General features: G+C 38.2%; 1 protein-coding gene across 1 annotated transcript; it reads left to right on the top strand.

Annotated features, from left to right (window-relative positions):
* Nucleotides 1-1,835: 1,835 nt before the first annotated feature.
* Nucleotides 1,836-9,581, top strand: paip1 (poly(A) binding protein interacting protein 1). Its single transcript, XM_035658478.1, has 11 exons — nt 1,836-2,235; nt 3,570-3,721; nt 3,822-4,016; nt 4,791-4,903; nt 5,178-5,289; nt 5,946-6,071; nt 6,163-6,269; nt 7,013-7,130; nt 7,235-7,289; nt 7,839-7,917; nt 8,445-9,581. Exons 1-11 carry the CDS (start codon nt 2,040-2,042, stop codon nt 8,533-8,535), a joined length of 1,344 nt encoding a protein of 447 aa, XP_035514371.1. The 5' UTR covers nt 1,836-2,039; the 3' UTR covers nt 8,536-9,581.
* The last annotated feature ends 5,884 nt before the right edge of the window (nt 9,582-15,465 follow it).

Genomic DNA, 15,465 nt, shown 5'->3' on the forward strand with positions numbered 1-15,465 from the left:
ACCCACCATTGACTTTTTCAGCATTTTGTATAATCTCAATAACCTTACCACCATTTATGATACGATGCTATATTTTGAGGCTGTGTCGCACTCTTTATGGTTGAGCTTCCACTCCATGCCACTAGAGGGAACCAGTTTTATTTTGATATCAGTGGCTAATCAGTGACAACAGTTTGTTGTATGTCAGGAAGTGGCCAAAAAAGTTGCGTATATAAATCTAGAAGAAGTCAACATATATTATTACAAATATGAATATATGCTTTTGATTTTCATACCAAAGTTGCACAAATACATTACAGTGTAAGGGAGGTCAAAATGCCCCTGACAGTAAATATGAGTCCCCTGTCCAGTTAATTTAGTTTATTAATAATTACTTTATTATTGTTGTATTGTTATTGTGTTGATTACATTTATTTAAGCAGTGGGAGTAGTGATCCATGTTGGAAAAAATAAAAAAATGTTTTGTTTTGTACAAAAGTGAGTTTGTCAAGGGAAAAAAATGAATAATTAATTAATCAGTCAGTTTCTTGAAGTAGATGATGATGTGGAACTACAGTGATATAAAAACATGTTTTTCAGAAGCAGCTACCATTTTCATACATTTTCTACACTACTGGTTGATATTGGTGTGCTTTTGTGAGACTTAATTGTAATATAGCTACATGCTTTTCAGACCTGCCTGTGTAAAGAGTTTACTATGTTTTTATTTTTTTATATTTTATATTTCAGCTGACACCAGAAAAACTAAGTTTTAATGTTGCATCTACACCATGAACTAGCTCAGAGGTAACGTTACTTTAATAACCTACTTTTGGTTGTCTTTTCAACATAGACAAGCTTTGCACATGTACAGGAAAAGTTGGTTCCAGGAAGAGCCGGACTTGGAAGAGTCATGTTATTTAACATAATGCTACTCACCTCGTTCTTTAGTTGGGTTTGGGAGACTGGTGCATTGTTATGAGCGTGGGGATGGGGAGGAAAGGCTGAACCTGTTGGCCTGGCAACAGGCAGAGATAACTGATTAAACCCTAGTATGAATAGCTTGCTAAAAGTTTGTCTGCATTGATTAAATGTTGGTTGAAAGAGTTTTTTTTAATGTTATTTTATGATTAAGATATTCTATTAACAATTATAGGTTCATCACCTAATATTGAAAATAAAGAACCAATATTCTAATAATTTAGGGCCCCTGTCAGTCACAGGCCCATAAAATAACTAATTAACTCCCTCTCATTCACCATATTCACATGGTGCCCCTGAGTAGAAGAACTGAGTCTACAACATGTATTTACCATCGGGTTGAATAGCTGAATAGCGAACGGGGTGTAGGGGGGATCGCTTATACAAAGTATCAGTGAGTTCAGAGGGGCAGTGTGGGGGGCTTGTGTGTTACAGTCGCCATCGTGTGGTGTTCAGAGGATGAGCCACTGGAGGACTACACTCAGTGTTGTGATATATTTATGAGGTATTCAGATATTCATTTCAGCACGTTAATCTAGAACAGAAACAGACCGTTTCACTGGAACTACTTAGTAGGTGTCCTAAATCAGATATGAATGGACACTCAGCAGCCAATCAGAATTGAGTATTCACCCAGACCATGGTATAAGTATTAATAAACTGCAGCAAACATGATCAAGAAAGGAGGGAATTAATATCCGCATTAGATGAAATACATAATATTATATTGGAGTATTTACTTGGAAAGAAACCATGGAAAGTACACACTCTAGTAATTAATTATTTAAGAATAATAGAGAGAATTTGGTTATTTTTCTGTCCAGTAGATGGCGCTACTGCACCCATGAGCTCGTTTGTCATCCGCCATTAAAACCCGAAGAAGACGAAGTAGTTGTGTATACTGTGATACTATCCGATAGAGAAATAGCCACCATGAAAGACAGATAGGGCGTGTGTTGCTGCGATAAAACACAAACAACCGCTGCGACGCGAAAGAAGAAGCAGTCAGTGCGGTGAACAGCATCTGTGCATCTTTTTCTGATGCTGCTTTGAGCGGCGAAGCTGAACAACCAGCAGTCATGAACGACAATTTCGACCGAGCTCCCGGTGCAGGGAGAGCCCGAAATCTGCCAGCAGAGCCCGGACTGGTGGTTACCGGGGACGGTGACACCAAAACCACGCTTTTTAACCAAAGGGAACCGCTGAGGCAGCCGCGAACTTCCCCGCCTTTTGCTGAGAACAACATTGGCACAGCCAGCGATGTGGCTGGTGGAGGTAGGAGCTGTCCACCAGCTGATAGCAACGATAGCTCAGCTGAGTTAGCTTATGGCTACTTTCACATTCGTTAGCTAAGTATCACTTTCTGCAAATGGTCACTGAAGGCCAAAACTACGTTTGCCAGAGTTTATCAGTCATTTAACCACAACATATAGTTCCTCTGAGAAACCAAGGGGGCAAGGCTGCTCGCTGTATTTAGCTAAGTTAGCTGGTACATACCATAATGTTAGCTATCGTTAGTATTTTGGCGTTGCGACATGCACCTGTTGTATTTAATGTGAGGTAACAGGGTCTCTAAATAAAGCTCCCGCTCAGATGTCACGTATTTGAGTAGTTACTTGCCACCGTTTAGGGAGCCTTACCCAGCTAAAACCTAAGTTTATAGAGCTATCGTCCACTATAACGCGAGCTAACCTATTGTTATGTTAAGTTAGCAACGCAGAGCAGAGAGGAGGAACTAGTTCCCTTTACAAATCTGATTAAGTAACTTAGTAAAGTAACGTTACCGGTGAGCTAGTTCATGGTGTAGATGCGTCATTAAAACTTTATTTTTTCGGTATCAGCCGAAATATAAAAAAATAAAAGCATGGTCAAATCACTACATAGGCAGATCTAAAAGTCATGTAGCTATATTACAAGTCTCACTAACCACACCAGTATCAACCTGTACGTGCAGAAGATGTATGGAAATGGTAGTTGCTTCTGAAAAACATATTTTTTCATAGCACACAGTCATTACAATCCCACATCATCCAATGCAAATTTCTAGGATAACAGACCAAACACATATATTGCTCCACTATGTTGATGAGGAGTGTCCTTTAGATGCCCCTGCCGTGTGACATTAAACAGTAAGTTGGAGTCGGATGTGTGGTTCCGGTGTGGAAAAGCTATACAGGTCGACGTCTTTGAGGCCCCCCAGTTGCAGGAGTTCCTTTATCCCATCAGCCATCACAGTCTGTAACACACATGCCTGAGTTGCAGCACTGGGGGAAAGCGCACACACAGACTCTTGCCAAAATTAGTCCTGCATGAAATTTTGAGTACTCACTGAAGCGTTGTAGTTAATAGTGCTACGTAGTTAAACGTATTATGTGTTGTTCTGTGCTGACATTAGTTTTTCCTATTCAGTTTTTGTACAACTGCAGGACAATGCTGCAAATGTCTTACATTTTGCAAGTGAACCAAATCTGTGGCTGAAAAATGGTCCTAAAGTAAAATCTACTTCTGTTTGAGTAACGTTTGCTGCTTTAGGAAATAAGGGAATGAATATGAATGAGTTGTGTCACATATGACAAAGACTAAGGACATGTTTCTTCTTCCTCTTTCAGATTTTAAAAGACAAAGCAAACCCCAACAAAGTGCAAATGCCAACAGTACGTCTGCCTCTAGAAGATGTAATGAAGTTGATTCTGTGGTCAAGTCATCAAAGCTTTCAGCCAGTGCCCCAGAGTTTGTCCCCTCTGGAATGAACCCTTATGAAGTAAGAGGAATTTTTACACTCATTTTATATGTCACTCAGTTGTTTTGCATCAGCGTTAAAAAGTTCTCATTTTTTGATGTTTTTATTGTGATTTTTGTAGGACCCTGCTTATTATGATGATGAAAGCTATTACGGTGAACCGACCTTGGCGGACATGGTCACAGAATTCCTTGGCCACCTGAGCTCTTCGCCGGGGTCCTTTGAGTCGGATATTGAATACATAACTAGCGTTATCAATTCCTGGGTTACTACTGAAGAGCTGTTGCTTGAGCTGGTCGAACTGATATACACACAGGTTTGGAGAATGGGCACATTCAGTCCTCATTTGGATTTTTGTATAAATATTCGATAATGAGACACCTAAACACAGCATACACAGCAAATATAAATGTTGACAATACACACAATGTATAAGGCAGTGGTTTCCAACCTGGGGCTCGGGACCTCCACTAGGAATCACCAAAGCTTCACGGGGGGTCTTGATTTTAAGGAGTGTAGGATAAATTAAAATATATACACAGTAGGCCTATATCTCAGTGTTTAGTTCATTTATGTGCAGAAAACCAAATTAAATAGTTGTTTTTAAGTTTAGATTATTATTTAAGATAAGATTTAAACTTTGAAGACCTGAAGCTATATTAAGAGGCTTACTCCCTTATAAACAGCCTCATCCTGCATTAGAAAACAACCAAACTAACCAAGTAATATCAGAATTTGTCAAAAAAAGGAAACCTAGTATGTATGATTATGAGAAATAAAAAATCCTAATGCAGACAGAGAATTGTATAAAAATATCAGGAAAACTGATTCACAGGAAATAATTTGCTCAAAATTCATCCAAATCTCTTGTTTTACACAAACTTCTGCAGTAATTAGGTTCACTATTTGTGTTCACTGTACAGGTCTCTACTGTTATTGTTGAATATAATATGAAATATCCATAAAATATGTCACTGAGTCAGGCACCATCAGTTTACTTGATGACAGAAAAGGGCTCCCCTTAGGAAAAAGGTTGGGTACCACTGGTATAAGGTAACCCACTGGGTATTAAGTTTTCTTTCCATTGCAGTCTACTGCCATTCCAAACTTTGCTTACACTGGTGCCAGGCTGTGCAACTACTTGTCCCATCATCTCACTATCAGCCCACCAAGTGGAACCTTTCGTCAGCTGCTCCTGCAAAGGTGATTTATTTCAGTTTTTGCTGAGTCCATATCACAAGTAGACAAGCTCTCAAGACAAAAATCTCCTTAACTGTTTTATCAATATCATTTTTAAATAATTAATTAAAAAGGGTGAGTTTTTCATTAGATGCTAGAAAATGTTGGTGTTAAGCAAGCAGTAGTAGAAGCAGAAATATTGTAATCGTTAAAATACTATGATCAACATGAAAAGCAATGTAAAATGTCATTGTTCTGTCAAATTGCCATTGAACGGAAAGATTGTTGTATTCTGTAGATGTCGAAAAGAGTTTGAACAGAGGGATGTAGCTGTTCGAGGAGATGCAGAAGCTCAGAAGAAACTCCACTCGTTTGTGCTCTTTTTGGGAGAGCTCTATCTCAACCTGGAGGTAAGAGATTGTCTTTAAAACAGCACTATATTATCATTCCTAAAGTTGTGTAAATGCATGCATTTAAAGGGGTATTCCACCCTACATGTGTTTTTGAGCTGTAAACTGAATTACATAAATATATACTGTGATGAAACATATACATTTGGGTGTTAAAATTGACTTTATTACCAAATTTATGAAATCACAATTTAACATTTAATATAACTGCTACAACACAGGTACCACACAGAAACCTTTACAAACAATGTCAAAATGCTTCAAGTGACTGTAAAGGCTCCAGTGGACTCTCTGTTTGGACTACTAGCTCGCTGTTTCTGCTACACTGCTGTGGTCAGTCTGTCAATAGCTCAGTGTCAAGGCCACGTCCTCTACAGCCTCTACATACAGGTTTCTGATACATTTTCTAAATTTGCTGCGAGGGAGGGAGCTGGGACAACTGAAGTTGTTGCAAATCAGTTAGCACAAAACAATATTGACTTCCTTCTGGAATCACACAATTATTTGAACCATACCTTGCCTTGCATCTAGCCCCACCTTTTACATACGTCGTAGATCTCAGATGAGGAGCCAACTTTGCAAGTTAGGTTCATAAGCCACCAACACAAGAAGATTACTCAACATGCCTTCAACTTTTATCTGTTTTGTTTGTTTAGGTAAAGAGTGGAAAAGGACCTCCAAATCGAGCAGATATCCTCCTGTCTGCTCTGAATGACCTGATGAACAGTCTGTTCGATAATCCTGTGGATGCAAATCTCATCTGTGCTGTCAAACTGCTTAAGGTTTTATATCTCAATTAAATACGTTTACAGATTTGTATTGAAAGCAGTTCTATTGTTTAGCAAGTTAATGCGATTGTTTTTAAATATACAGCTGACAGGCTCTGTCTTGGATGACGCGTGGAAAGAGAGTGGGAAACAACACATGGAAAAACTGATCCAAAGAATAGAAACTATTCTACTGGATGCTACCTGCAGCAGGTGTGTATATTACTATGTCCTTTGGTGTGATGCAGATGAGTGCAGGGACATTTGCAGACGTGTCTGCTGACATATTTGCCAGAATGATCAAGTGTTTCCTAGGTGGCGGTGTTAAAACAATCATTCATCATTAAAAAGTTAACCTTGCAAGGCAACTGGACTCAGATCAATGTGACAATCCATCTTGCCAGGCTTCATGCTATGTGCTTGTGTCTGAACCACAGTGGTTTAGATTTAAGTTTAGTGTCCTTTGAGGAAACTACGGGCAGCTACAGTATGAGCCACAGGCGTGGTGTAACCCGATGTGTGTGAAAAGTTTGCTCAACAACAATGTCGTCTGCTAAAGAGGTTGCCGTAGATGCTGCTAGAATCAGTTGTATTAGAACTTGAGAGTATTTCTTCATTGGAAAATAAGTAAAGAACAGAACTGAATGCTTTTCTCAATAGAAAAGATGGTTTTGCTCTTTATGACAAAGAATTTGACAACGTTCTATAATTCGTTGATCTGTTTGATTGAAGCTCGCCTGTGATAGACGCTGATAGGCAAATGTTTTTTTTGTTTGTTTTTTTTAAAGTGCCTGCCTTTTTCCAGTTTCCAATGAGATTGTTTTTGTGTAACGACCAACATGGACTAAAGAGTTTTAGCTTTTTAACATACACACGCAGCATCAAGAACATGTACCGTCATTCAAAAGTCTGCCATAAACTTTCTAGAAACTTTCTGATATGATTTTTCTCCTCAGGGATGTCAGACAGATGCTTCTGAAACTAGTGGAGTTAAGATCTAGTGACTGGGGCAGAGTCCGTGCTGCTGCAGCAGCCAGCAACGCCACACCAGACAATGACCCCAACTACTTTATGGTGAGTGTCAACTGTACCACACGCCCTATTTTTGTTTTGTTTTTTATTGTAAATGTTTCTCTGTATTTCTATTGGTTATGGATTTGTGTTTATTCCCCTCTCAGAATGAACCTACGTTCTACACAGAAGATGGAACTCCTTTTACAGCAGCAGACCCAGGTGAGGCTGTGTAAATCTGTTCATGGTAGATGAGGAGAGGGCAACATGGCTTTGCTGTCTTGGCTGGGCTGTCAGCTTTGTTCAGTCAATCTCAGGTGACGGGGTCACGCGAGATCAATCACAGGTCTTGGAAGGGACATAATAAAAAGGCTAGAAGACAAAAAAATGTCAAGGCTTAATAATTCATTTTATTTTTCTATGATTATATGTAGTTATATACATATAAGAAATTGAGTTCAATTGATTTGAATTGGAATGAATCAGTGAAAAATATTATAAAATATACAAAACAATATTTTCTTAAATGTCACCCAATTACACAGCTACTGTTCCCTTTTAAATGTTAGTACAAAATATGCTCGTAAGGAAATAATAGAGAATAGAACACACTTTATTTTAGCTGCAAATACCTTTTTAAATCTTCACTTGACTCATTGTCATTAAATAAAGTCAATGTCAAGTTAAATAAGTCCTTTTTAAATGGAAAAAAAAAATGTAAATTTTAACTGTGTTGCTTTTGTGCTTGAATGTTGGTCTCTGCTTTTACAGAATATGCTGAGAAATATCAAGAGATCATGGACAGGCAGGACTATTTCCATGATGTTTATGGAGAAAATGGAAATGAAATGTAAGTACATATCATAAGGATAGAACAATATGGATGGGTCACCTGTTTCACTGGGGGACCTGTTGATGCTTGTTGCTATGGATACCATTAACAGATGTGCTTCGTAGATTCACTGGTAGCACAGGTGGCACATTGACCTGCATGACCTTCAGAATAAAAAGTTCAACAGTACCACTGCGCTGGCACATCTTCAGTCATGTGACTGAATGGTGGCTTCACACAGATCATATGACCACCTGTGGGCCCCTGAGTTTGGCGAATTTTTTTGACTGGCCCACAATGCAACAGGGTCACCCATGGCCTCAGATTCAGTGTAGTCAGCAGTTGGGTGTGAAAGAGGGCTTATCTCAGCCTGTGCTCTCTCTCAGAACGGTGTCTGTGAGCTAGTGTTTTTGTGTGTCATGTAAATGGAAATTGCATCAACATTTTGTAGGATTTCTTAATATAAGTTTCAGTAACACATTTGTCTTAAAGATCTAAAAAGTAAAGGTTGTGGTTCTAAATCATTCATGTTGTTGTGTTCACAGATATGATGACTCTGAAGATGAGATGGAGCCTGAGATGGAAGAAGCTTTTGAGAATTTTTGTTTAGAATCAGAGAGGAAACGACAACAATGACGTGAGAGTGAGAATCTGTGAGACTCAAAAGGCATATACTGTACCTTTCCCACTCAAGTTGCTGGATTATTGAAAGGCAAAGGAAACTAGCATCAGATAGGTTCAAAGATTTATTTTACTGCAAACAAGCATTTTAACAAAAAGCTGTTCATAGTTGCACTTCTGACACCTTTTTCAGTCAGTGTTGATTAGAAAATGGGGACAATCAACGGGATAATTGTTTGAAACATTAAGGTATTAACAGGGAAGTTCTCTCTTTTCTTGTTTTGAATTCTTTCAGAAACTTTTTTCCTTTACACGTAAACTGGATGCCAAGAGGAAATGGTGTGCTGTGGATTTTTTTTTTTAAGAGTTAATTTCTGAAATGCAGATAAGTTTTATCAAATGTGTGCATAGGTTGTTCTATACTTATTAATGCCCCATGCTTAAATGGCAGGCCAAAAAACATAAATCATTCAACAGATATGCATAATCTTAATGTGAAATGTACCGTGGATGGGTGAGATGGTTGTTTTACTACATACCTATCTATATACAATGCATATACAGCCTTTATCTCCACCATTGTTAACTGTGTCTCTTGTCAGGTTGCCAATATGAAACACTATATTCAAGGCTATTCATCTGTTAAACTGGCTGCAGTGAACCTAAGTGGTCAGGAACTGTGAAAGGCTGTGCAGTTTGGAAAATTCTATACTTGCTGTAAATTCAGTCGCAAACTGGGAATATAGACAAACCCTTTTTTTTAAATCTCTTTCTGTGGTTAAAGTCAACATTTTAAGAAATTTTAGGTAAATGATTCAAAATTCTGAGAATGCAGTGCATCTAAATACAGTTTATTTCCTGAATGTAGCTTTAAATATCTACACATTTTGCAGTTAGAAGCAGTCAGTGCAACTGCAAAAAGTATTCATTCTTATCCAAGACTGAAAGACTGTTTACCACCAATCCATGGAACCCATAAAAAGGAATGTTGTTTTATAGTTTGTAAATATTATTTATGGTATTGTTTGCCTGCAATAAATTCTTTATAATGTGAGATTTTATTCGCTACATTTGTGTTTGTGCCTTTTTGAAATGAATGAAGATATACATTGAGGTCCATTCTGTAGGCACAGTTACACCAAGTTTCTAGTTTATTAGGAACAAAAGAACAACTTAGTACATTTGAATTTAGTATATATATTTTTTTCTTTAACACTGGTTTGTCAATGAAAACTAACCATATAGAGTTAAATCAAAACCCAATTAATTTACTCTTTATGTTATGACCCTTTGTATAGATGTTACCTATGATTTACCCCCCATAAAAATAAGACACACTTCTGAAAACTAAATTAGTCCCTGGGTTCTTCACATTTGCAAAGAAAAGGCACATAATTTACGACTCATGAAAACACTGGAAAAACATTAGATCTTATTTGAAGGTAACCTGTCCTACTCTACCTCTCTCTGCTATTCAATGAAAACTGAAATATTTACTAACCAGATACAAACTCTGCCATCATCTGGTGACTTTGTGTCTGTGCAACACTGCTGATCAAATAGGGCCCATACAAACCTCACCTAGTTTATGATCAAATTACAGCTGATTGTCACTGATAAGTCATTGCTGTTAGGACAGCAAAGCTTTAAAATGTGTAAATGTATTCTACATCATGCAATTACAGTATTGGAAGATTTGTGCAAAGATACTCTGGCTTGCTGATTTACAATTGACTAGTACATGAATGACAAGGCTGATTTAATTCACAGATTTCAGATTGTCACCAGGGCCTGTTAGCTATTGTTTTGTCCATTAATCAACCCTTGATTTATCTGGTTTATTATAAACAATAATAATTAGAATATATGTAGTTAATGATGATAATTAAACACAAAACAATACAGTTTAGTTGCTTACATTCAAAGAGTGAGTCATCCTATACAGTATGAGAGCAGATAAACAGGGATTGGAGACACAAATAAAAACAGCTTTAGCCCCAATAATCTAACAATCTATACTACGTAATATTGCTGAGGTATTTTTTATTATAACAATTTTGTTAAAAAAATGTATTATAATAATTCTTTTGAGGACATAGTTTGTGATTTTGTTGTATTAAGTTGTTCTTAATGAATCTATAATGTTTTTCATCATTGAAAACATTTTTTTGTTTAGTTACACATGCTATTTTGGTTTTACGTTTTCTGTATTCTGTACCCCAGTTTGCAGGCTTTGAACTGAATGAGTTTATAATGTGTGAACAGATTAACTTGAATGCAACACTTGATGCAACACCATACTTACACACTCTTCCAGATAATACAGTCACATCATGTAGGTGGAGATCAGTGGCTGGTCTTCCTTACTACCACATGTTCATATTTTAATCATAATGCCTTTTCTATTTTTCAACTAGTCCAAGAGAATGCGAGAGTCTGCCCTTCCCTTGGTTCAGACAGACCTTTTCCCTCTAGCCTAAAGAAAAGATAAGGAGTGTCTTTGTTGCCATGTCAGAAACTTATCGTGTGTACGAAATGGCCTTGAAAATTCTTAGTGGTTGCCTGAGTTTAGAGAAAAATGACAAACAGTCATACAATGACATTGCCCTAACCTCAATGTCACAACACAGCTATTTTTCTAACCACAATAAAATCGCTTCTGTGCTTTGTAACTCTTGACACGGTCTATATTTCTTTCATGTCTGTGAGGGGTACAGTAAATTGGGGCATCCCGTTGACCCAATGACGTAAGACGCATGCCATGTAACCACAACAGTCCTGGTTCCAGCCTTATTTGGGACCTTTTCTGCGTGTCACCCCCATCTCTCACACACCAGGTGTCAAAAATAAAAATCACTTGAAGCTAGGTAACAAGCTTTGATGTGGTTGTCCCATCATATTTAAAGTAAAGCTATTATGTTTTTAGCATATTGTTTCACTGTCAGAGTTTAAGTCAATAGCATGTGCCAGTTGTTCCTACTGTGCACGAAAGACCGCTCTCCCACAAGTCTGTCTCTAATTTATTGCCAACAAGCAGTTGTGGCTTTTATCTAAACCCAGGAATGATCATAGCGAAATGTTCTGCTGTAAATGTTATATGTTTCTGTTCTTTCCTTATTTGGGAAAACAGGAGTGATGTTTATTAGCATTCAAGTGCATGCTGTATGTGTGTCATCCATAAGGAGGATGCTGAGGAAGCACATTGCACATGGCTGATATCTTTATCTGCAAACCACTGGCTGCCAACTCAACAAGGGCATCATTTTGCTCACATTTACAAATAAACTGCATTCTTCACTTGAGGATCGTTGGAAATACACCTGTACAAATCTAATAAAAGATTCAGTCATCATGTGACAGGATAGTAACTTCACTCACAAGTCACATTACAACCATGTCTGTGTGCAGTCATTGACTCGTGAGCCCCTCTGAGCCTGCTGGATGTGACTGTCTGGCTCACAATGCAACAGGGAAAACCAGGGCCTTAGATTCCCATTGGTCAGCAGATGGGTGTGAAAGAGGGATTAGCTCCATGTTACAGTCCACTCACCCAGAACTATATCTGTGAGTGACTGTATCATGTCTGCATATTGTATAATGAGGTTTTAAGACAGAAATAACTAACAAAAAACGCTAAAAAAAGCAGTGTTTTTCCTCCTGGGAGAATATCTGTTTGAAAGCTCTGGTGACAAAATCTGTGACTCTGAATCACCTGAGATGGAGCCTGAGATGGAAGAAGTGTTTGGGAATGTCTTCATCAGAGAGGCAATGGATGTGTTGCTGGAATGTTTTTGATTTGGGAAAATTATTCTATGTTTGCATTGGCCATTAAATTGGTTGTGTCCGCGGTGAACGATACATCTGAAATCAGTGGTGGTTGTTTGAGCAGCAGGACTGAAAAAAATAAAGAGGGCACCATCGCATAGAAAGTCGTGATGCATTCGGGTGAAACACACCTTAGAGGGCACTTTGTCATGTTTTATCTACCAAAGGGGCATCCAGGAGGGAACGTTTGCTGCGTTCTCCAGGACACAGGAGCTCGGGCAGGTGATCCACAGGTTTACAAATGTCTGAAATGATCAGAATAATACTGAAACATACAGCACAGAGAATGGATATTAACATGAATATCTGTAAAATATAATATCTTTGTGAACCTTTTGTTTTAGCTTAGTCAGAGAGGAGATGATTTAAAGGTCCAGTGTGTAACATTTAGGAGGATAAGGAGAGTATAACATTTATAGGTATGTTTTCATTTGTGTATAATTGCCTAAAAAACTAAACTTTTGTTAGCTTAGAATGAGTCTTTTATATCTATATATGTGGCAATATTCATGGTTTTCACATGTCTTGCAGCCACTGTAGTTTCTCCTTCACACTTGGGTGAAGGAACTAGATGCCACTAAATCCTACACATTGGTCCGTTAACTAACACGGCTGTTTGGTAGAGAACATTTTGAGTCATTTTATTGAGCCATCTCTATCACTCGATTTAAGTCTGTTGTGTTAAAAAAGAATCCACTAGATCTTGCAGTGTCTTTAAGGAGTAGGCCCTTTTCAGTTCACATCCTTTCTATGAACTTTTTACATAGAGAGTTCTTATGAAAACTGTTTTGTATGGATCATCCAGAGTAACAGGGAGACATGTTGTACACATGTTGCTGGTTAATATTTTGAATTGTTCAGTTCTGTGAGCCCCACAAAATAAATTGAATCCACCACTATTGTGTTGGATGAAGAAATACAGTAAAACCAAAACTATTTGAAAGACAAAATGCCAAAAGAGGCAAGTGAGAAATTCACTTCTTTTACAGAGACAAAGGCTTGTCCTGTGATTATAAATGGTCTTCAAACATCCAGGCCGACATCAGATGATTCATGATGTGCTTCAGTGGGGATTTTTTTAATGACGTGTGCACACTGCTCTATTATGTCGGGGCCTGACAGGAAAATAGACCATGAGCTTTGCTGTTTCAAGTTCCTTCCTTAGACTGTTCAGCATTATTTGCCTAAAACTCTTGGGACTGTTAGAGAAAGCAGTATCCTCTTGCTCTTACCTTTTTAACTTCTGTGAAAAGTGAATAGTTCAGTTTTCAAAGCAAGTCTTGTAAACACAAACATCAGAAAAGAAAGAAAGAAAGAAAGAAGGCCGGCCTTTTCCAGGAATTGCTCCGCGTCACCTCCACACAAATGCTTAACCTTGCTCCTTGGAATTCTCAAGGTGCTCCGGCTCACCAGATGACTTACACAAGAATCATGACTGCACAAAAGGGATGGAGGCATAGGGTTTGCTAAATGAGGCATAGTTTTTTCCGGGGCTTCCCCACACTAGTGAATCAACTTAACACCAGTGAGGGTCGTGGGTCTGTGGCCTACCTACTTCCCCAAAGACTATGGTGTATCTGGACACTGAAGTCTGATACACATCATTTACTGCAAGGTGACCGAACAGATCAGTCAAAATGAGTTAAGTTACAATGGCATCTGAACAAGGTTTGCCTCACAACTCCTCTCAGGCCTCATATTAAACAGAGAAGTTTGAGTGTAAGCCTTTAATTAATTTTTGTGGTTGTTTAATATGGAAGCATAAAGTTTGGCAACTTATAGGGTCCGCCTATGTTCATAACTATGATTTAAGGTTTGATGTGACATATTTGGAAGGGTGGAGATGATGTTAATGATGTTTAATGTATCTTTGTTACTAGGCAGTACATTCATTGGTCTAAGAAAGGAAGACACAGAAGCACCAAGACAGTCACAATGAAACTGTCTGTAAGAGAAATGGTAGGGTAATATGGAATAAATGTAATCTAATTAGACCAAATAATGATGTAATATACACCCTATATATAGTTCAGACAAATATTTCAGTCTTAAGACTCAAAAACTGCTGCTGTGCTCATTAGCTCTGACTGTCATGAACAGTCTCTGGTTGTGTCCAAGTCAAGGGGAGGTAATTAGGCTGTGATTAGTAAGTGTCAGTCTGTTAGGACAACAGCAGCCTTTCAAAGCAATGCCACCCTGTGTTCAATAACTAAATAATTTAATTATAACCAGCAGTGTTGTCTGGTAAACGTGGTTAAAGAGGTGCTCTGTTGATTTAGTTTTATGCAGTTGTGGGGCTCACAAGAGGAAAGTAAAAGAACAGTTCTTACCCTTTTCCTCATTACCCCTGCTGAGGTGCTCTTGAGCAAGGCATTTTACACCCAGTTACTCAGTGGCCTAGAGACCAGACTGGGATTGTACTGGGATTGTACTGGGATGCTTCCAGGTGAAGTTGAACGTCATCATGGCGGTCCTTGGAGAGACAGCTTGATTCTTAATGAGGTAAACAAAAGTTGCTTTTTTTTTTAAAAATGTCAATATTGTAGCAGCAGAGGCTGAGATGTCCCGACTTTCACTCTGGATCCTACATTTCCCACAATGCAACCTAAATTTTTATTTGACTCTCCCTGCCTGGAAAATGCCCACATATTTTAAATTCCACAACCCCGGTTCACAATGCAGGCTTTCTGTTAAATATCTGTAGCCCAGATGAAGTCATTGGGGTTATTTTCCCCCTCCAAACCCCCAGGAGACATTATAAAACAACGTCATTGTTCCAGTGAACACTAAATCTAAATCTTTTTGCACAATATCCCTTTAACTGTGACATTGAACTTGTCACTTACATTCACTACCTCTTTACTTATTTTCTCACCAATCACTATGACATCAGTGAACGTCATTATGTGTGTGGGTATTAAGCAACAAGCAACAAGCCTTCATTCTTTCCAAAACAGCATTTTGGAATGAAACCATTTATTTAAAATGAAATGCCCTTCCACTCTTTCTCCATCCTCCCCTGTAACTTTACAGTCTCTTACACATGATCCAATGGAGGCACTTACATCATTGTTTTCCAGTTAAGGAAGGAAGGCTCAGTCTCCTTACAGATCTCAGAAT

Source organism: Morone saxatilis, unplaced genomic scaffold, assembly GCF_004916995.1.
Source record: "Morone saxatilis isolate NCDOM2014 unplaced genomic scaffold, NCSU_SB_2.0 Contig16, whole genome shotgun sequence".
NCBI lineage: Eukaryota > Metazoa > Chordata > Actinopteri > Moronidae > Morone > Morone saxatilis.

What these genes read in the sequence shown, in the direction of transcription:
- paip1 (XM_035658478.1), top strand. Translation starts at nt 2,040, where the DNA reads ATGAACGACAATTTCGACCGAGCTCCCGGTGCAGGGAGAGCCCGAAAT. An exon ending in CTGGAATGAACCCTTATGAA is followed by an intron (nt 3,722 to 3,821) that starts GTAAGAGGAATT and finishes TGATTTTTGTAG; the next exon opens with GACCCTGCTTATTATGATGA. An exon ending in CGTCAGCTGCTCCTGCAAAG is followed by an intron (nt 4,904 to 5,177) that starts GTGATTTATTTC and finishes TGTATTCTGTAG; the next exon opens with ATGTCGAAAAGAGTTTGAAC.